Source organism: Setaria italica, chromosome VI, assembly GCF_000263155.2.
Source record: "Setaria italica strain Yugu1 chromosome VI, Setaria_italica_v2.0, whole genome shotgun sequence".
Lineage (NCBI taxonomy): Eukaryota > Viridiplantae > Streptophyta > Magnoliopsida > Poales > Poaceae > Setaria > Setaria italica.
Window position 1 is genome coordinate 32,164,185 of NC_028455.1, and position 20,446 is coordinate 32,184,630.

At 44.2% G+C, this 20,446-nt stretch overlaps 2 protein-coding genes and 1 long non-coding RNA gene across 3 annotated transcripts; 1 reads left to right on the forward strand and 2 right to left on the reverse strand.

Annotated features, from left to right (window-relative positions):
* On the forward strand, positions 1-4,388 carry LOC101764236 (calcium-transporting ATPase 2, plasma membrane-type). Its single transcript, XM_004973775.2, has 6 exons — positions 1-247; positions 331-2,285; positions 2,367-2,525; positions 2,779-2,950; positions 3,199-3,497; positions 3,949-4,388. The coding sequence occupies exons 1-6, from the start codon at positions 16-18 to the stop codon at positions 4,195-4,197; spliced, it is 3,066 nt and encodes a 1,021-aa protein (XP_004973832.1). The 5' UTR covers positions 1-15; the 3' UTR covers positions 4,198-4,388.
* An 8,986-nt stretch (positions 4,389-13,374) lies between these two features.
* LOC101764647 (protein ENHANCED DOWNY MILDEW 2-like) lies at positions 13,375-19,295 on the reverse strand. The gene is made up of 11 exons (XM_004973776.2): positions 19,210-19,295; positions 18,773-19,126; positions 17,960-18,101; positions 17,789-17,890; positions 17,296-17,388; positions 16,211-16,252; positions 15,431-15,541; positions 15,125-15,196; positions 14,918-15,036; positions 14,780-14,843; positions 13,375-14,690 (listed from the first exon to the last, which is right to left on the reverse strand). The coding sequence occupies exons 2-11, from the start codon at positions 19,003-19,005 to the stop codon at positions 13,707-13,709; spliced, it is 1,962 nt and encodes a 653-aa protein (XP_004973833.1). The 5' UTR covers positions 19,006-19,126; positions 19,210-19,295; the 3' UTR covers positions 13,375-13,706.
* Positions 19,296-19,408: 113 nt separating this feature from the next.
* Positions 19,409-20,092, reverse strand: LOC105914612. Its single transcript, XR_002678302.1, has 3 exons — positions 20,000-20,092; positions 19,802-19,897; positions 19,409-19,648 (listed from the first exon to the last, which is right to left on the reverse strand). It is a non-coding gene; the product is annotated as an uncharacterized LOC105914612 (long non-coding RNA).
* Between the last annotated feature and the right edge of the window lie 354 nt (positions 20,093-20,446).

The window sequence follows — 20,446 nt, forward strand, 5'->3', positions numbered from 1 at the left end:
AGGAAGCCAGTCGAGATGGAGAGCTACCTGAAGGAGAACTTTGGGGGCGTGAAGGCGAAGCACTCGTCGGACGAGGCGCTGGGCCGATGGCGCAGCGTCGTCGGCGTCGTCAAGAACCCCACGCGGCGGTTCCGCTTCACCGCCAACCTCGACAAGCGCTCCGAGGCCGCCGCCATGAAGCGCTCCAACCAGGAGAAGCTCCGCGTCGCCGTCCTCGTCTCCAAGGCCGCGCTCCAGTTCATCCACGGTATACACACATTTCGTCCATCAACCTCCCCTTGCCAGATAACCTTGTAGATCACCGAGCAAGAATCCTCCCAATTTTTGCAGGCCTCCCGCCGCAGGCCGACTACGCGGTCCCCGCCGCCGTCGCGGCGGCGGGCTTCGGCGTGTGCGCGGAGGAGCTGAGCTCCGTCGTGGAGAGCCACGACGTGAAGCGCCTCAAGTCCCACGGCGGGGTGGAGGGCGTCGTGTCCAAGCTCTCCACATCGGCGTCCGACGGCCTCCCTGCGTCGGCGCGCAAGCTGGCTACGCGCCAGGAGCTCTTCGGCGTCAACCGGTTCGCGGAGGCCGAGCCCCGCAGCTTCTGGGTCTTCGTGTGGGAGGCGCTCCAGGACATGACGCTCATGATCCTCGCCGCCTGCGCGCTCGTCTCCCTCCTCGTCGGCGTCGCCACCGAGGGCTGGCCCCACGGCGCGCACGACGGGCTCGGCATCGTCGCCAGCATCCTCCTCGTCGTCTTCGTCACCGCCACCAGCGACTACCGCCAGTCGCTGCAGTTCAAGGACCTCGACAAGGAGAAGAAGAAGATCACCGTGCAGGTCACCCGGGGCGGGTACCGGCAGAAGCTCTCGATCTACGACCTCCTCGTCGGCGACATCGTCCACCTCTCCATTGGAGATCAGGTGCCTGCCGACGGGCTGTTTGTGTCCGGGTTCTCGCTGCTCATCAACGAGTCGAGCCTCACTGGCGAGAGCGAGCCCGTCGCCGTCAACGCCGAGAACCCGTTCCTGCTGTCGGGGACCAAGGTGCAGGACGGCTCGTGCAAGATGCTCGTCACCACCGTCGGCATGAGGACGCAGTGGGGCAAGCTGATGGCCACCCTCAGCGAGGGCGGCGACGACGAGACGCCGCTGCAGGTCAAGCTCAACGGCGTCGCCACCATCATCGGCAAGATCGGCCTCATCTTCGCCGTCGTCACGTTCGCCGTGCTCACCCAGGCCCTATTCTGGCGCAAGGTCTCCGACGGCTCCTACTTCAGCTGGACCGGGGATGACGCGCTGGAGCTGCTCGAGTTCTTCGCCATCGCCGTCACCATCGTCGTCGTCGCCGTCCCCGAGGGCCTGCCGCTCGCCGTCACGCTCAGCCTCGCGTTCGCCATGAAGAAGATGATGAACGACAAGGCGCTCGTCCGCCACCTCGCCGCCTGCGAGACCATGGGATCCGCCACCTCCATCTGCAGCGACAAGACCGGCACGCTCACCACCAACCACATGACCGTCGTCAAGGCCTGCATATGCGGCAAGGTCAAGGACGTGGGCAGCTCATCGGCGGAGACCAAGACCTTGACCTCCGACCTGCCGAGCTCCGTCGTGGCGATGCTCCTGCAGTCCATCTTCAACAACACCGGCGGCGACGTCGTCGTCAACCAGGACGGCAAGCGCGAGATACTGGGCACGCCCACCGAGACCGCCATCCTGGAGTTCGGGCTGTCGCTGGGCGGTGACTTCTCCACCGTCCGCAAGGCGAGCACCCTCATCAAGGTCGAGCCGTTCAACTCGGCGAAGAAGAGGATGGGGGTGGTCATCCAGCTCCCCGGCGGCGCTCTGCGAGCTCACTGCAAGGGCGCGTCAGAGATCATCCTGGCATCGTGCACCAAGTACATGGACGAGCACGGCAACGTCGTCGAGCTTGACGGCGCAACCGTGGATCACCTAAAGGCTACCATTGACAGCTTCGCCAACGAGGCGCTTCGCACGCTGTGCCTTGCCTACATCGACGTCGACGAGGGGTTCTCGGCAAACGATCAGATTCCAATGGATGGGTACACCTGCATTGGCATTGTGGGGATCAAGGACCCTGTCCGTCCTGGCGTCAAGGAATCGGTCGCCATCTGCAGGTCAGCAGGCATCACCGTCAGGATGGTTACGGGTGACAACATCAACACGGCCAAGGCGATTGCGCGGGAATGCGGCATTTTGACTGAAGGTGGCGTTGCCATTGAAGGACCAGACTTCAGAGTCAAGAGTGAAGAAGAATTACAGGAACTGATACCGAAAATACAGGTGAGTTGGTCGACGTGCTAGTTACCTTTGCCTACCATTTCTGAGGTCATCTGTCAATGTGCTCTGATTTTCATGAGTCAGGTGATGGCAAGGTCTTCGCCACTTGACAAGCACACATTGGTCAAGCATCTTCGGACTACATTTGATGAAGTTGTCGCGGTGACTGGTGATGGCACAAATGATGCACCTGCACTTCATGAAGCTGATATTGGGCTTGCAATGGGCATTGCTGGAACTGAGGTACTACTATATTTATCTCATTTTCATAAATTAAATGCTAGAATTTATTTTTTAAAAGTATGACAAATATTGAGTTTATGCAAAGTAGCAATGTAATTGGTAGCTATAATTTTCAGCATGTTTTTTCTTGCACTATTCTTTTGACATCAGTGTAACATCTATAAGAAGAGTAATACTATGAGTTGAACTATCATCCACTCTCCAAAAAAAATCCATACACAGCTCCAATATGATTCCTTATCTTTGTGTGAAGGTCGCAAAAGAGAGTGCCGATGTTATCATTCTTGATGACAACTTCTCCACTATAGTCACTGTTGCTAAATGGGGTCGATCAGTGTACATCAATATTCAGAAGTTTGTGCAGTTTCAGCTGACAGTAAATGTGGTTGCTCTCGTTGTAAACTTCTCCTCGGCTTGCTTGATAGGTACTTTTCGGAAAGCTGATTTTTTTTCTTTTACAATTTTTTTTGCCACAATGCAAGTTCATCTATGATATAAATACCAGAATGGTCCCTATTTATTTGCAACAATATTTCGTATAATCATAATTTGTGTCATTATACTAATATAGCAAATCTTTGAACTTCCTAAGTTTTTTAAACGAATTGAACTTCTAATCTGTTTGTTCCGTAAGTTGTTTCTCACTGTTCTTGTACCCTGCGTGTTCATGAAGGGAGTGCTCCTCTTACTGCTGTGCAATTGCTCTGGGTCAACATGATCATGGACACACTAGGCGCATTAGCATTGGCCACAGAACCTCCAAACAATGAGCTGATGAAGAGAACTCCGGTTGGGAGGAAAGGAAACTTCATCAGCAACATCATGTGGAGGAACATCATGGGACAGGCCATCTACCAGTTCCTTGTGATCTGGTATCTGCAGGCTGAAGGGAAATGGCTCTTCGGAATCAAGGGTGACAACTCCGATCTAGTCTTGAACACAATCATCTTCAACTGCTTCGTATTCTGCCAGGTAATGTGGCGTAAGTTCTTCTTGCATTTGTTTTTTTCTGTATTTGGCCATATATATATAAGGCCCGTTGGATTTACTTCGTGTTTCTTGCTGGAATTATGGCATTAGTTTCCTTATGAATAACTAACAAGGTTTCAGCAAAATACTAAGCTACAATAATTGAGATTACTTGGTGCAAAGAACTTAATATCAGAAAAATATAGGATTATTCCACAGAATCCCTACTAAGAAAGGCTGAAAGCAGTACTTTGATACTTTCCACTGTCAAAAAAATGTATGATTAGTTGATCTGGCAAAGTATGATTAGTTGATTACTAGAAGTTTCAAATGTTCGCAAATACTGAATAAGCAATTTTTTTATCGAATATGCAAGAGAATACGCAAGAGAATAAGCAAATTTTCATTCAATTTTATCGTGCAGAGCTCAAGTAAATTTTTCTGAACTGTGCAGGTTTTCAATGAGGTGAGCTCAAGGGAGATGGAGAGGATAAACGTCTTCGAGGGCATCCTAGACAACAACGTGTTCGCCGCCGTCCTCGGCAGCACCGTGGTCTTCCAGTTCATCATCATCCAGTTCCTCGGCAGCTTCGCGAACACGACCCCTCTCACGTTCACGCAGTGGATCGCCTCCATCTTCATCGGCTTCATAGGCATGCCGATCGCCGCCGCGGTGAAGATGGTCCCGGTCGATTCCGTGTAGGAAACACAGCTAGTTCCTGTCAGAATTCAGAAACTGAAGCCCGGCAATTTTGGCCGTTGCCATTTGCATAACATAGCTTGCTTTCCCTGTGTAATGCATTTAGGTGAGTCACTGAAAATTTACATTGCTTTTGATATAGAGGTTGAGCCAGGGTAACGGGCCTGATTATTCAAAGTGTTGATGTTGAATAGGATCATGTAGCTTTTGGTATTTCAATTTTTTCTCCCTGTGTTTCCTGTGGAACTCTGGAATTGTATATGGCTCGAGATGTTTACACCAACGAGTTCATTCATTTGTGGATTCTACAATCGGAGCATGAACTTGCTGCTGTTTTCCCGTCACAAGCCCCATTAGCAACTGGAGCAAGCTCTGCGCGCCGCCCGTCCGCGGCCTGTGCGCCGCCGTGCCACCAGGCCGCTGCTCCGTGCGGTGCCCGCGGGCGCGGGCTGCTCGCCGGGAACGCGTTCGCTACCCCCCGTATCCATGCATTTCAGTTCATCCGCAGCCAAACCGAGACCCAAAAAACCTGAGAAAATTCATGGAGGCCGAGGGCTCAACTGAGAATCACCGTGCCAGGTTTCAGATCCAGACTCGATCCACACCAGGGGAACAAAACCATGGAGCTCATTCGTTTCTCCTGTTTTCAGTCTTCCTTTTGCCATTCCTTTTTCTGAACCTCGCATGTCGCTCCTGTTCCTAGTTCAGTCTGTTCACCTCGCCGGATCGCTCGCCGTCCATGGTCTCGAACTCGAAGTCTCGAACGCCAGAGACAACGACGCAACCGTTCAGGATCCACTCACACCGACGGGCCGGGGCGCGCGTGTCGCTGGCCGATCATGCCGGGGGCGCAAGTACAGCGGCAGACAGGCGGCGCCGGTCTGGGGGGTGCTGTGGGCTGTGGCCACGCCCTCTTGTCACGGGAATATTCATCCCGTTTGGGACCGCGGTCACTCCCTCTAAACTGTTATTACAGAAGAACAAAAGAACAAAACATGTTCTACTGGGCAAGCACTGCAAGACAAAGCTAAGTGTCTATCAGATCCTGTGCTTTTCCAAACATCATTCAGACTGCAACAAGGAGAGGCGAAGCTTTAATTTTTGTGTCTCCTCGTCCAGCCGGCGTCGCTCCTCCTCCTTGCTCAATATCGCCATCTCTGCATGAATGAAATTATACGATATATGCCTACGTTAGGAGGGGTCACCACTACATTATTAAAAACAAAATCGTTTCTTAATAGGCATAAGTTCCAGCTTATGCAGCTGAAGAGAAAGACATAGAATGATCTGGTTTTGTTATCCATCCCATCTAACACTGCACCCTCTCTTGAAAATCTTCAACTGTTTTTGTGTCTACTGCCATTCAAAAACATCTTTGCAAAAGCACCAGACAAACTGTGCCATGGCACATTCAAATATTATATGATCTGTGCTTTCTAGCCTCCAACACATTTTGCACTCGATATCCCCAAGCCAATTACGTTTAGCTAGATGTTCCGCAGACTGAATTTTGTCATTGCACACTTGCCACATGAAGATCTTTATCTTTAGTGGAACATTGGAGGTGCGGTGAGCTGAGGCCTGCAGATGCAGATTCAGCTAGTACCTCCATGGATTTACGTGGATGAGTAGTAAAATGGGTTTATAGTACATCAACGGAGCTTCAATTGCGAGTAATTGATGTAGAATTTAACAAAGATGATGAATTTTGACCAAGGGCGGAGGGTAGCTTTGAGGTCAGGGAAGAGAGGAACATACGAAGAAGCCTAGTGCACCATCCAGGTGAGGAAGAAGATAAGCCTCGAGTAATAAAAAATAAGAAAAATAGAAAAATAGAGAGATGACAGGGCCACAAATAATTATTTTATTAAATTTTGTGTTTCACAAACTTCAAAAATATTGATAAAATTATCTTTTGCTCATACTCATCAACCAAATGAGCTATCATTAGCCACAGGGGTATATAGGTCATTTTACAATTAGAACATGTAATCACCCATATCTAGCCAGCAGATTCTCTCAACAGCAGATTTTCAGAAATCTAAATTTCCAGACAATCGATTCTCATGTAAGCCCAAACAAACAGGGCCATTCTCATGTAAGCTCAAAGGGCCATGTTCTTTCGCGTCCCCTCGCCGCTGGGGGAGCCCGGAGTCCCGTCGCCATCAGGGACGACGTGCCTGCAGCCGCGGCGCCCGGCCGGGGATCTCTCCTCCGGTCACGCGTCTGCATGATTCGCGAGTGAAATGTTCGGCGGACCACCACGCGGGCACAGCCATCAATCATAGGGCTCGCAACCGCAACAATCAACAGCGGATTATTGCATCGAGTGTATCTCATCTCTGCATGTTTAAAACCTATGCAAATCATTGATGTGTGCCAGTTGCATTGTCTTGATTCTTTTGCTCAGTCACAATCAGTCTGCTCCTTTTCAATTCAAAAAAAAAGCAATCAGTCTGCTACTGTGTAGAATCCCTGCCTTCTTTTGCTGAAATTGTAGGGTGAACTGAAGACTGAAGAGATCACTGTGTTTTCTGTTCGTGCATGTAGGCCGCCCCTTATCCATTACTACTCGCACTGTCGGCTGAGCCTATCTTTCAGTCAAACGACTATTACCCGCTTGGGAAAGCTGCAGGCGTGTGTAAAAGAGCTTTTTCCGCGCCTGCCCTCAAGGCTTTTTTCCTTCTCCGCGCCAAACTGCACACTGGCACGTACGAAAGCGAGGTCAGTTCGTTGTCAAAGCGCGAGTGTGTGAGACATGACGGGGATGATGAAAGAGCTATGGAAGCCTTGGCTTTTCGTTCATCGCCACGGCGCTGCTGATGGAGACGGCCGTGGTGGACGGCAGGAAGTCAATGTGGTCTCTGTTGAAAGCCATGAGAAACTTTTGAGCTACAGCTTCGACAAGATGTGTGTATACTTTGTACTGCAAACTGGAAAGCAATGATTGATCCATCTGTCAAAACCAACCCAACTAAATTCTACGACAAGACAGGCCAAGATGGTCAAAATTTGCACAAACGACATGTAGTGAGAGCGAGAGAGAAAGATCGATTGGGACTGAAATGGAGCACGTTGGAGTGTTGGACTAGACTATCCCGGCCTAAACCGAGTAATAGTGTAAACGCTATAAGGGCAAGCAAAGAACGGTTTCCAGGTCTCAGGTCTGCAACCCCTAGCTAGGACGCTACCGATTTTCCTGCGGCGGTGTCAGTAGCGCAGCAGATCCTGAACCTGAAGTCAAAACCGGCAGCGCAAGAACGCAGGCACGCATCGTAATCGGTTAAACAAAGGCGGTCGAGACGGCGACGCCATCGTTACGCCTTAATTACTAGTTAATGCCGATCCACGTTTCGTGCTGCATATGCTACGGCCTACGGGGTCTCTGCACTTTGTATATAGTTTCTCCTCGCGAGCTTGGGCCTTGTTTAGTTGGCCAATTTGGGAGGTGCCAAATTACTGTTACAGCACTGTAGCACACTGTAGCGTTTCGTTTGTATTTGTGAATTATTGTCCAAATATTGACTAATTAGGCTCAAAAGATTCGTCTCGTAAAGTACAACAAAACTGTGCAATTACTTTTTAATTTCATCTACATTTAGTACTCCATGCATGTACCGCAAGTTTGATGTGATGGGGAATCTTCTTTTTGCATAGTGTCAAAGTTGGAAGTTGGGAGTAACTAAACATGGCCTTGGTCGGGAGAGTGCGCGAATCCCGAGGACAGCAAGGCTATTGTTGCAGTACTTAGTCTGGTTGCATAATAGTGCTCGTGTGATTTTTTTATTCTTCTTGGGCTTAAGTAGGAATTTAGTCTAAGCTAATATCTGTTTGGAAGACATTTCAGAAGCATATTTAGGTTGCTGAATTTGTTGAACAACCTAACCAAATTCATGTCCTTTAATGCTTTTTTTAAAAAAAAAGAATAATTAGTTGCTATAGTAGTGGTGTGTTCAAAAGGAATATGTAGTTGCTGCATTTCAGAAGACTATTTTGGTACAGAACAAGTTCACTGAGTGCATTGAGCCAAAGAAGTTCTAAGTTGCGTACAATTCAGGTAAGTTGAGTGAATTGACCGGTCAAAAAGAGCCTACATGGGGTAACAGGAAAAGGGAAGTATGAACAGTGCTGATGTCAACCTGTCACTGACAGGGATGTGATGCAACATAAGAAGGGCAAAGGAATAGTCTATATATACGCACATTATTATGTGGTTGTTAGGGCACAAACAAGTTTTAGGTGTATAGCTGTACGCCATCAACGCATTCAAACACAAACAAGAAGAATATTGGCTAAAAAAGACCTCATATAAGCTACATGAATAATTCTAAAAACTGGCTCTCATCAGCAAATCACTGCTCAATCATAGCAGCTATCCATCCCCCAACAGAAGGCGAAGTGCTGGGATGGTCCATTGGACAAGACCGGAGAGTCTCAAGACTGCACGCAAAAAGGCACCTAAAAGACAAAAAGTACTTGCACATAATGTTTGCTCAATGATTCTTTGCAGGAACAAGACGTATCAAGTTGGCACTGCAAAAATGTGTTCAGTACTGCTCTGTAGATAGATCTTGTTCTGCACGAGAAATGCTTGGCACTGAAAAATGAATGGAGAATCAGGAATTATATATGTGCATGCAGTACACAGTAACTGCATTGCATCACAAATCTAAACAAACAAGATAGAGTAGGAAGAAGAGAGGAGGCTTTGATCAACAGTTTTCTGACGTTCAAGCTTTGATTGAAAACGGACAATATCATGGTGATGTTGATGTTTGGTCTTATATGTGGGGCAATCCAAACTTCTCAGCAGCTAAAGCCTAGAAGTCCTTAATTGGTATCAGAAATGTCCATCCCATATTCCAGTGGCTGTGGAAATCAAAGTGTGAAATAAAGCATATAAAGTTTTTTTCTGGTTGGTTCTCAAGGATCGGGTAAATACAAGGGATTTCCTACGTCAGAAAGGCATGACCTTGAAATCCTACACTTGTGACTTATGTATTCTTTAGAAGACAGAAACGGTTACTCACCTCTTCCTACGGTGCAATTTTGCAAGGGTTTGTTGGGTGTCTATTGGGATCACAGTGATATCTACAATGTCAATCTTGCAAATCCTCAAGAGAATTAAACGGCAATTGAACGTATCTTTTGCCATGGAAATAATTATCCTAATGACTTGGTGCATCTGAATAACAAGGAATGACAGGATCTTTAATGATATCGATCCTATGATAGAGGATTGCCGAAACAAGTTCATAACTGAATTCGCTCTTCTACTTCACAGAGCAAAGCATAGTCTTTTGCCCCAAATGGAGAGCTGGCTTGAAGCCCTGTAATTTTCCCTTTTTGGTTTCTCTCTTAGTTGTTTTCTCTTCTGTTTGCATGTTTATTTATTTGTAACACACTTGTATTTCCTATTTTATTTATATAGGGGCTTGCCCCTCCTGTTTTCTTCAAAAAAAAAAAGAAGAGAAGAGGCAGGGTTTAGGATTTCGCAAGCTAATCACTCAAGAATATTGCATCAATATCTAAAAAATGCATATCGAAAAAAATTAGACTTGTAAAATGTAACATTGCACTTGATTGAGCTCCACATATTGCTAAATCATGACTTTATACATAGATATAGAGAATCCATAGGACCATTTCGATCTCCAGTGATCGATATATAATATTCTTGAAACAGTAAAAGACAAAGCTACAAATAGTTTGAAGAAAGAAGCTAAAGGAACAACAAAAGCAGCAACAATCACCAAGGAGAGGAAAGCGAAAACGACTCTGAATTGAGAAAAATGCCTGGCTTTCCCGCATGCCAAAATCCGTATCGTGAATCACGGCTTCTTCTTCGCCAGAACTCTCTCCTCAATCCGTCGAGCCGCTGGTTCGCACGACGAGCTCCATGGCTTTGCTCCGAAGAACTGAGAAGGCGAGGAGGAAGAAGAGGTCACCGGAGCGACGGCCTCTCCGGGACGGGGAGCGAGGAACGGCGGCGGTAGAGAAGAGACGGCAGGTCGCAAGAGGTGGTGGCAGCATTGCCGTCCTCCTCATCCTTCTTCTTCTTCTTCATGTCCTGGTGAGTCTGCTGCTAACTCAGAAAGCACCGAGAAAGCGTGTGTGTTAGAGAGGGATAGAGAGGGAAGGGAAGGTTTCTTTGCACTAGAGGCCAGTGCGCGGTAGATTATAATACTAGAGGTTTTTAAACACACAACGTAGCGAGTTAGCAAGGGCTCACACCAGGATCTTCTGTGGGTGCATACATGTGGCACACCTGAACATTTACACGATCCGCTCATTCAAAGCTTAAACCATGAACAGAAGACGTACACACGTACAACATAGCATATCGGTAGTTTCGTCCTTTGCCTAACATCTAGGATCAATATATATATATATAGGCCATGTTTGGATTAGGTAGAGATTATGAAAATCTGGTTTATGGCTTATGGATGGTTAAAAGTTGGATTATAAAAACTGGCTAGTAAAAAATTGGACTTTTTTTGGAGCCTTGTTTTCTAGGCTGATTGCGGGATTATAGAAAGCTAAATGGTTAGATTATTATTGGATGGACTATAAATTGTCCTATTTAGATCAGATAGAGTTTACAAAAACAGTTTTTATAAACTCTAGTCAATCCAAATAGAGCTTTAAAAACCTGACTCGAGACACTGAAACTGAAATGGTAGTTCTATCGATTCATGTAAAAAGATCAACTATAATTACCAAATTTAGACATTTGACAAACCGAGTCATTGACTCATAACTTGTAGTAAATTGATAATTTTAAAAATATTGTCAAACCTATCATGGTTCATTCATTGCATGAACAAAATTATTTGACTCAAAAGTCAAATTTCCAACTCTAATTGTTTGAGTAGGATAAATCTTGCTTGTTTGCATTCTCCCAGGACGGAGTGGAAGACGTACAGATGCAGAAGATCTAAGTTCATAAAGAGAGATAAGGAAGAAGATTGTTCCCACAAGTAGCTAACCGAAGAACGGAGCTCTAAGGCTTTGGTTTGTTGATCAAAGAGATGGAAGTGGTCCAAAAGTGAAAAAACAGTGCCTTTTTTCCACGCTCACACATGGGCCCATTCTTCCATCTTTCCTACACAGTGAAAGGAGGCATGAAGTCACGAAGTTCTCTTTTGCCGTTAGGCTTAGCAAATAGCAGCGGTGACTTTTGTTTTGCCCTTCAAATCTCTGTTTAGGAAAAGCTAGCATTCATGGAACAATAGGCATGTGCTGTTGACCATGACATCCACCTTGCATGTGGGGTCAAGCACCAGCCAGTAATTTTGGAAGAATAACATGTGTAAAACCCAGCCATTTTATATTTTCCTCTGAAAGCACCACCTTGTTTCATAGGTTTCGCACGGCAGTCTGAGTTTCTGAGCATGTCAAAGTTATGAGAAAATATCATATCATCCAATCATTCTTCTATACTACTTTTAAAAAATTTGTCATCTATGCTTCATGAATCCAATAAAGATGTCATCAAAATTTTATAAATATAGATTAACTACCAATCACATGTATCTATATATGTCCAAATATTATGCAACCATTTTTGGATTCTCTAGGGTTGCTCTCAAGCAGGGATGAAGCTAGAAAATTATCAAAGAGGGGGCCAAATAATGGTATCCATGTAACAAAAGAGCACAAACACCTAAGCATTCAACACAATTATTTTGTAGATACATCTGTATATAAGGTTATATATGAGCCATAAGGGAGCCATGGCTTCCCTTGGTCCCCCTACTGGCTACGCCCCTGCTCTCAAGAGATCTAACCCTTGCTTTTGACTTGAATACGACTATTCAGATTATGGAATAGTCAGGCTAACGATATCTAAAACAGTGCTAGCCACATATAGGAATCTATGGTAGTGTTGGTGACAACTCCAAATGGTAAAGTATTATAAGGTCACGCATAAAAAGAGGGTTGAAGAGGTGACAATGCTTACAAGTGACAAAGAAAAAAGCAAAGAACTTTTAAATATATGGTTGTCGTGGATCTTAATGTTATGATTTAACGATAAAAAATGTGGATACTTGTTCTTCTTTAGGAGAAAAGACATGGAAAAACATTGTGCAGCATTAACAAAAAAGAGGTTGCAAAATTGCTCAAGATAGAAAGGATTCTCTCTCTTCAACAGCTAAATTGGTCCACATCACTATGTTCACCATGCTCACCCTCACTTGAAAGAGTATTGCAATTTGCAAGGGACTCCTGACGTAAATTGAAAAGGAACGATAAGCATTTCAGCCTCCATTCCACAACTACAAATGAGGAGGAGGGCAGCGGCAAAGCCCAAGGCAGAGTTATCAGGCCCCTGGTCCACCGTGCACCGCACCACGCGCGGCACAGGTGACACCGTGACAGGCCCGCCTACGGCCACGGCCGCTTTGACCTCCGACGCCGGGGGCCACCCGCCACTCCCTCGCCTCTGCGCCGCATCACGTGCAGCCCCCCGGCCCCGCCGCATCACACACACCCCGGGGGGGCCTTGCGGTCATTTCGTCCGCCCGGCCAGCCAGCCACCGCCGATCGTCGCCGTCTCGGGTGGGTTCGCACGTGCGGGTCTTCCATGGCCGGAGCCGCCGGTCGGGCGTTCCCGGGACCGAGTCCCACGACATCGGCCCGGCTCTTCCACCGATGGCGCCCGCCCACCCAAGCCCGGCGCGCGGCAGCTTCTATTCCGACGCACGCGCCCATCCCCATGGACCATGGTGCCATCCAGCGTGCCGTTGGAGCAGCAACCACCGGTGGTCTCCGTGCCTCCGAGAGCCTGGAGGTACGTAAACGCAATGGACAACAGCACGGATTGCAGTGCAGGGGATTGCCTTGTTCGCCATGTTGAAAAGGCACCCACTGCACTCGGTCCAGTTCTGATTCAAGATGTCGCCCTCAGGTCTGCTTGTAAAACATGAAATTTCACTGGGATTTGTGCAGTCTTTCACTCTTTCCTACAAAACATTCCATATTCGCGGAGCCTGAAAGGAATCCAAGCATTCCGAAGTCCAAACAAAGCTTAAAATTGCCAAGAGCTCTGCCGTTAGGCGATGCTATTTGTCCTGCAGTATACTAACAGAAACACAGAATGTTCAGAATGCAAGTCGGAACATGGAACCAACCATGAACCATACAAGGATAGCATAGAGAGAAAGCTGTCCACAAGAACTCATTCATTTTCTCATTTCTGCTGTCTCGGGCTCACAGCAATCTTGTCCACTGTAGGATGTTTTCTCAGACAAAGTTACCACTTACCAGCTTAAGCAGGGCATGAAGGCAACAGTTATAAAAAGCAACGCGCCAATGACAACATCGGAACCAACCCTATTAACCTAAGCAATGCAGAACCTCAGCGTACTCTAAAGCCGGCCGTAGAACATAACTAGCTCAAACCTAAGATGAACTGAGGCACATTAGCAGCTATCACCTACACAACACAGTAACGATCTCACAGGCAGGTCATTCACAAGCAAAAGTGGGCTTCTTTTTTCTTCGGTAATCTAGTAATCATCATCTTCGATCCAACCATTTGATGGCCCTTGATGGACCGCCGGATGTCCCATGCCTTGGGATAGGAACTGACGAGAGGTGTTGCAACCTTGCCGAAAGCGCAGTCCGGGGAAGGTGTTTCTTGGTGGCAGAGTTCTAGCATTATGTCTGGCTGCAGGCCGCGACTCCTCTGGCTGCTCACACGGGGAGTCAGCTTCGGGTGTCACCTCTGGAGGTGTAGTGTCTTCCGTCAGTTGATGCTGCATGCCAGCTGCAGGCCTGTCCACCGTTGGTGCATCGCTCAGCTCACCCTCCTCCAGGATTGGAGAGTCTTCCACCCTCCAATATTGAACTCCAGCTGTGTGTCCACCTGCCTGTGATGAATCTTCAAGCAAATGGTATGGACCAGCAGCTGATGTTACCTCGTCACAATCAGCAGCAGCAGCTGGTTCCTCTGGCAGTGCACTTCCAACAGCATTACAGGCTTGGGAGTCGGTGTCTCCATGCTTTGAGATTGATGAAGCTTGATCTTGTCTTTCACAATCAGTTTCTGACAGTGAAATGCTCATATCGGATCCGACACCCATTTCTAGAAGATGCGCATAGGTCGGATCACTCCTTCCTGGGGTTTCATAGTTGCAAGGCTGCCTTGATCGGCCATTGGTATCATTCCAGTAGTCCCCTAGTGAACTTGTTGGGTCATGGTATGTGTCAGACAATAGCTGCTCCAAAACAGAGGCGGGCGGGATGCCTGCACCCTCTGCATCATCCGTCTCCACATGCCCTGCGGTTGGTACAGACGGACCATCAGCTACCTCCCTCTGCCAATCACCAGAGAATGCATTTTCGCTGGGGAGGTGCCCCATTGATTTGGCGATCTCTGAGTGCCTCTTAGCCCAATCACTACGGCTCCACAGAGAAAGCGGAGGTGGTGACATGTTCCACTGTTCCATCACCTTGTTTTCAGCATCAAGAGATCCGGGCAGATAGAATGACTACATAATTTGCCAACAGAAAGTGTCAGTTAACAATATAGCAGCATTCTGAAGGTAAGATCTATCTCAAGGAGACTGTCCAGAAGTACCTTTCCCGAGAGCTGCTGCGAATCCTGCCATATTAGCTCATATGGTGGGTATTTTTTGTCCAATCTATCCAACATCAAAAATGGTATTAGAGATCAATTGCCGCAGAAAAAATGCAGATATATAGTGAGAGAGGACACCTTTCAGTTTCCTTGGGAACAATAAGTATTATAAGCTTTGGCTTGAAAGTGAGGGCTTTGTTGATGAACTGGTTTGCAAGAGAGGCTTTAAAACCAAAGGGAGGATTTAACCCCATGATCTGTAGATTACAACGGGTGTTGAGCATAAATAGCTGAGACACTGTCTCCAATGGGATGAGAGCAATTCATGAGTTACTGTGATCATACCAATCGGCATCCTGTCGGCAATTCATCTGGTTGAACAGTCATCCAGTCTCGTCTCTCAAAACTAAAATCGTTCTAGAAAATTGAAGATAATGTTCTACATGTCAGCTGTGCTAGATCATTTTAACAGAGCAAGATTTGAAAGGAAGCAGCAAAAGCTATCAGGTTCTAATTGAGGCCTTCTCTAATCTGTACCTTAATCAAAACTTAAACATCAACATAGATGGTTGATTGACTGTTTGTTAAATATTAAAGACACGATTAAACAAACAAAAAAACAGCCAATGCAAAAAATTGCAGGTGTACTACCTTTGGTTGAATGAGATCATAATTTTTGTAGAAGCAATTTTTTCCAGAACCTTCTAACTTTTCCTTCAATAACAAGCTAAAATCGTTTGAACCACAGCAAAAGTCAACAACCTGTAAAGAATAACAATAGACGGCACTGTAAGGTTCATTGACAAATGGCATTTGTTATCTATTGTGATCAGTTCTGCTGAACAGTAAATTTTGAAAGCTCGTGTAAAATGAACGCAGGGATAGAAATCAACAAGCTTCTTTCCTTGAGCATCAAAACCATTATCACAAAGATGAATTAAAGCAAGATATTCAAATAACAGAAACATGCTATAATATCTGCAATGAAATAGAAGCATGGTGATTAACCTACATGTGGCCCATAAAGTTGTTTGCAGTTTATTGTAAACTGAACTAAGATGTAAAAATTGCAGTCTCTCTCGTAAAGCGAAGAACTGCCACCTATGACAATGTTTCTCTTAAGTACTGCTATTTTCCAACATTTTTCAGCTATATACTAGATTGCCAGAGTCATCATTCTGTACCTAGACCTAGGAGTCATAATTCATTATGGATAGAATATATCATGTGCAATAGCCTTTTCTTCGTCAGAGAATATTCCTTCATCAAATGAACTGAGCAAAATGTATTGCATATATCATGAAAAAAGAAAATATAAAAAAAGGATCACAAGGCAGCACATAGCTTATACATTCATCAGAACCCAATCTTATACTATAACTAAACAAGGGCCAGCCAAATTTACATGATAAAATGAGAGAAGATATTTACCGTGTCGCCACTTTGAATATACCACTGTAGCTTATCAACAATCTGCACATATTTACAGGAGTTGCTTTAATAGCACAAAAAGATACTGCATTCAAAAAAAGGAATTGAAGTAGTGCATACATTAAAGTCAGTTCCAAAATGGTTAACAAGAAATTAGCCTGAAGTCTAAAAGCTATGTGTAAAAAGTACCAGTATAACACGGAATAAATCTGCTGTCAGTTGTACATTGTTCTATATATATAACATTATAAATGGAACCACACCTAAGTTGACCTAGGAAGGTTCCTGTTCCTTGCATCAAATTCTTCCCAAAGCTACTACAGAATAGTGGTTTTAGATAAGGATTATTTGATCCTACAACCACAATAGCTTTTTGTTCAATTCTCGTATTCAAGGTGCAGTATCCAAATGCAACAAAATGATTCACTGAAGACAAACATTCAATGTGGATTCCAATATTCCAGTTGTGTAGAAAAGCATTGGCCTACATTAGAAGACACTATCATTTATATCAATGCTCTTAATCAATTTACAAAAACATGTTCAACTCCACTGAATTTATTACCTACTATAAATTGGAATACAGTGTACAAGTCGTTTTTCACATAACAAGTACTCCCTCCATCCCAAATTACTATTCATTTTGGCTTTTATAGATACATCACTTTTGCTATGTATGTAGACATAGTATATGTATAGGTGCATATCAAATGCTATGTACTTAGAAATGCCAAAATGAATAGTAATTTGGGACGGAGGGAGTACAAAGTTTGCAATTGGCTATAATTTAACAGTGATGTCAAAACTTATCAAAACTGAGTGATCCTAAACTCCAAACCAAACTGGCAATCATATTACATGTACTCGGAAAAAAGAATGTTCAAATTATGTTCCAAATTCGTTTTTGGAGTATGGATGCCAATTTGTCAGTCCAACCACATGTCTACCTGTAAATGTTCATGATATAATGCTATCCCAAAGTGCTAGTGTGATGCATTGCTTCCAAGAGAACAGAAAAGAAAAGATCGACAAGTACAACATAAAGATAATCATGTCTTGTTTTAAGCACTAATAGTTGCACCTACCAGCTGGAGTTTATCCAGTTTCGTGAAGTGGCGCCCATAAGATGTATAGCGCATGCCATGAAGAAACGGTGCGAGAAATATGTTCAACTTGTTCTGTGGACAATAGCTCACGTTATAATGGATATTAAACTTTAAAATTAACACAAAAAATGTCATGTTTCACCAGGCTTAACCACTCATGGCACCTTTGCATATGTCACTATACACAATAAAAAATATTCTACGACTATCTAGTGTTGTAATCAGTTTATCTCAATGTTTCAGTAATAACCCCTCTAGAAAAAACGATGCTTGATGCCTTTTACTTCTTACAGTCTTCATGGTAGTAATAAGGTAACCAAGTCAAGTAGTCTAAAAAATAAGAACTAGAACATGAGTACATTAATATATGGATGCAATCAATTGATGTGTATTTGTAAAACAACAGTACTAAACCATAATTTGTGTAAGAAAAACAGAGCAACCAGGAGGAAATTCCATCATTTCCTTGTACCTTCCACTTTGCAAGTTGAAAAAGATCACTAGGTGCGCAGACAGATTTCGCATCTTCTATGCATGCACCATTTTCCAGCATATGCAGAGCAGCTTTAACAGCCTGCACAGAAAACACATAAGAAACAACCAAATCCACGGCAGTTTTTCGGTTCTAAGTATAGCAGAGTACCTCAACAGATCTTTCCACCTTTCCCAGTGTAATGTCATCGGCATTATGCATATGTGGTGCATGTGTAGATGGTACCACTAGTTTTTTTTGTACATCCTCCATTGTAATAGCAGCTGAAGTTTTTTGTGCAAACTCATATATTCTAGAGAGAAGGGCGGTGTCAGTGGATGCAGATCGTGGAAAGAAAAGGGGTACAGCAGTATTAAAGAAATCACAACTCGAACAAATACTGGAACCACATAATGCCACGGTTGCATTCACACAAAATATTTGATATGATAATTGGCACAGAAATAATCATAAACAGAATAAACATGATGGTTATGATCCGAGAGCTTTGAGCATAGCTTTTCACTCATTAAAGCTTCTTAAGCTTGTAATAAATGACAGTTCCGCTTGTGTAACATGACAGTAGCACAGAGCAAATCTTAGGTTTTTTAATAAAACTGAAACAAATATACACAAATTCAGAAGTATCTTAAAGCAAAAGAAACTGAGCACCCACTGTGCTAACAAACATAACTCATTGACTTCTCATAACCTCCAAAACATGCAAACACTGAATTAACAGAGTTATCAACAAAAGTATATACATAAGTTTTCAAAAAAAAAAGTATATACATAGTTGTTCTTGGAGTTTCTTTTTACAGTGATTCCAGTAATTTTGTGTGTGGAAAGTTGACACCATCAAAACTTTATTTCGTAACTGAAGAAATGCATCTGAAGAACAAAGTTATCCGTTCAAGAGAATAAAAAGATCTGAGTGATAGAGAAAACGAAAACAAACAGCAGTAAACAGAGGGATAGCCTTACCTCATATCAGTGTATCTGTCAATCTCAGGGAATGAGCTAAATGGGAGCTTTGACATAACTACTGGTTTTTCCATAACTACAGATTTTTCTCCAGACACGGGCACTTTCCTCCTTTTATTCATAAAATTGCCCAATGAAGAACGTTTCACCATACCAGAAGATCTTTTAACACCAGGCAATGGAGCAGAAGGAAGCTCATCAATACGCCGTATCTTCACTATCTTTTTGTTCATTCCATTTACATAACTGAGGGGTTTCTTGATAGCAGCAGGTTTCTTGATAGCAGCAGGATCCTCAGGAAACTTGATATGATTTCTTGCAGGGGTTCTATGTTTTGGATCAATATCATGCTTCCTGGACAAATAAAGTCTAGTCAGAAACTCATTGGTTAATAATCAAATTAGCAGAGCTAATTAACTGCAGAAAACAAATCATACAGGCAATATATCAAGATACGATTGTTGGGAAGAAGATCTTCCCATGCCCTTTGGAAAACACATTGACCACTCTCAGTGATGTCCTCTAAGGCAATGTTCCTGTGGATAGGTAAATATATATTGAGATGACTGTAGATGGAATGCAAATTTCTATGGGAAAATATGAACAATGAAAAATAAGTGTTTAATGCCTTGGCAAACATCTTCTATGATATGCCTTCGGGCACCGCCGACAAACAGCAAACTGCAGTTCCTTAACCTCTTTGTTTTCACCGTACTTGCAGATGTCACATTTGTGGAGCGGACAGGCAAATTTAGCCCCACTGGCTATCTTTGATGTATACTCAGTTGATTTGGCTTCATTTTCAGGGAAGAGTAACTGGGCAACACATTTAGCATGATAGAAGTAACCACAAGTTGCAGAAGCACATGGAAACACCTAAAAGAAATAAGGATGTTAAACAAAAAGCCTTGAGAAGCATTTGATGGTACAACAGAAAGAAGCATTAGTAATAATACCATATTTTATAATTATACTTTTAAAGTTATCAGCCAATTAGTCTATGAATGATTTTTCGCGAAAGGGATTAACCTCGGGAGGATTAGTTTTAGCTGAACCCAAACACCCACAAGCAAAACATTGATATCTTTCGTACTCGCAATTCTTGCACATAAAAACTTTCATCGCCTGTAAATACGCATAATTCATCAAAGGATGCCCACAGCAGATTAGACGATATATTAAGTCAATAAATTAACTTGTTCAATGTGAAAGGATCATGATAGGTACATTGAACTGCTGCCTGCTGTAGCCTAAGGTTGCACAACCGTCGCCTGAATCTTTAGTTGCATGAAACGACCTCAGACACCTGCCTTCACAGCTGCAGGAAATCGTAGAAAAAGCCCACTTCATGAATCAGAAACAGTGAATGAACATTACAAGAGGGTGTTATCTAACATGAAAAGATAATCATTGATGTTACATGCCATTACAAGTAGAATTTGGTGTGTGTTCTCTTCAAAAATTACAGCAGACGACTACAAACAGGATATTAATGTTGGACATAAAGGTGAAAAGTGAATCTATTGAGATCATATACAAACAATAAACTCATATTAGGTAAAAAAAGAATGAAACGAGTTTCAAACATAACCAAGAATTGTTCAGTGAATCATCAATTTCGTTACCTCACATGTCAAATAACTTTAAATGAGGCTGCAAAAAGGTCCAAATCAG

Coding starts and splice junctions, on each gene's coding strand:
- LOC101764236 (XM_004973775.2), top strand. CDS start 16: ATGGAGAGCTACCTGAAGGAGAACTTTGGGGGCGTGAAGGCGAAGCAC. Junction 248..330: donor CGCGCTCCAGTTCATCCACG/GTATACACACAT, acceptor CAATTTTTGCAG/GCCTCCCGCCGCAGGCCGAC. Junction 2,526..2,778: donor TGGGCATTGCTGGAACTGAG/GTACTACTATAT, acceptor CTTTGTGTGAAG/GTCGCAAAAGAGAGTGCCGA.
- LOC101764647 (XM_004973776.2), bottom strand. CDS start 19,005: ATGAACAAAAAGATAGTGAAGATACGGCGTATTGATGAGCTTCCTTCT. Junction 14,844..14,917: donor GTTCCCAAGGAAACTGAAAG/GTGTCCTCTCTC, acceptor GATGTTGGATAG/ATTGGACAAAAAATACCCAC. Junction 14,691..14,779: donor CGCAGCAGCTCTCGGGAAAG/GTACTTCTGGAC, acceptor CAAATTATGTAG/TCATTCTATCTGCCCGGATC.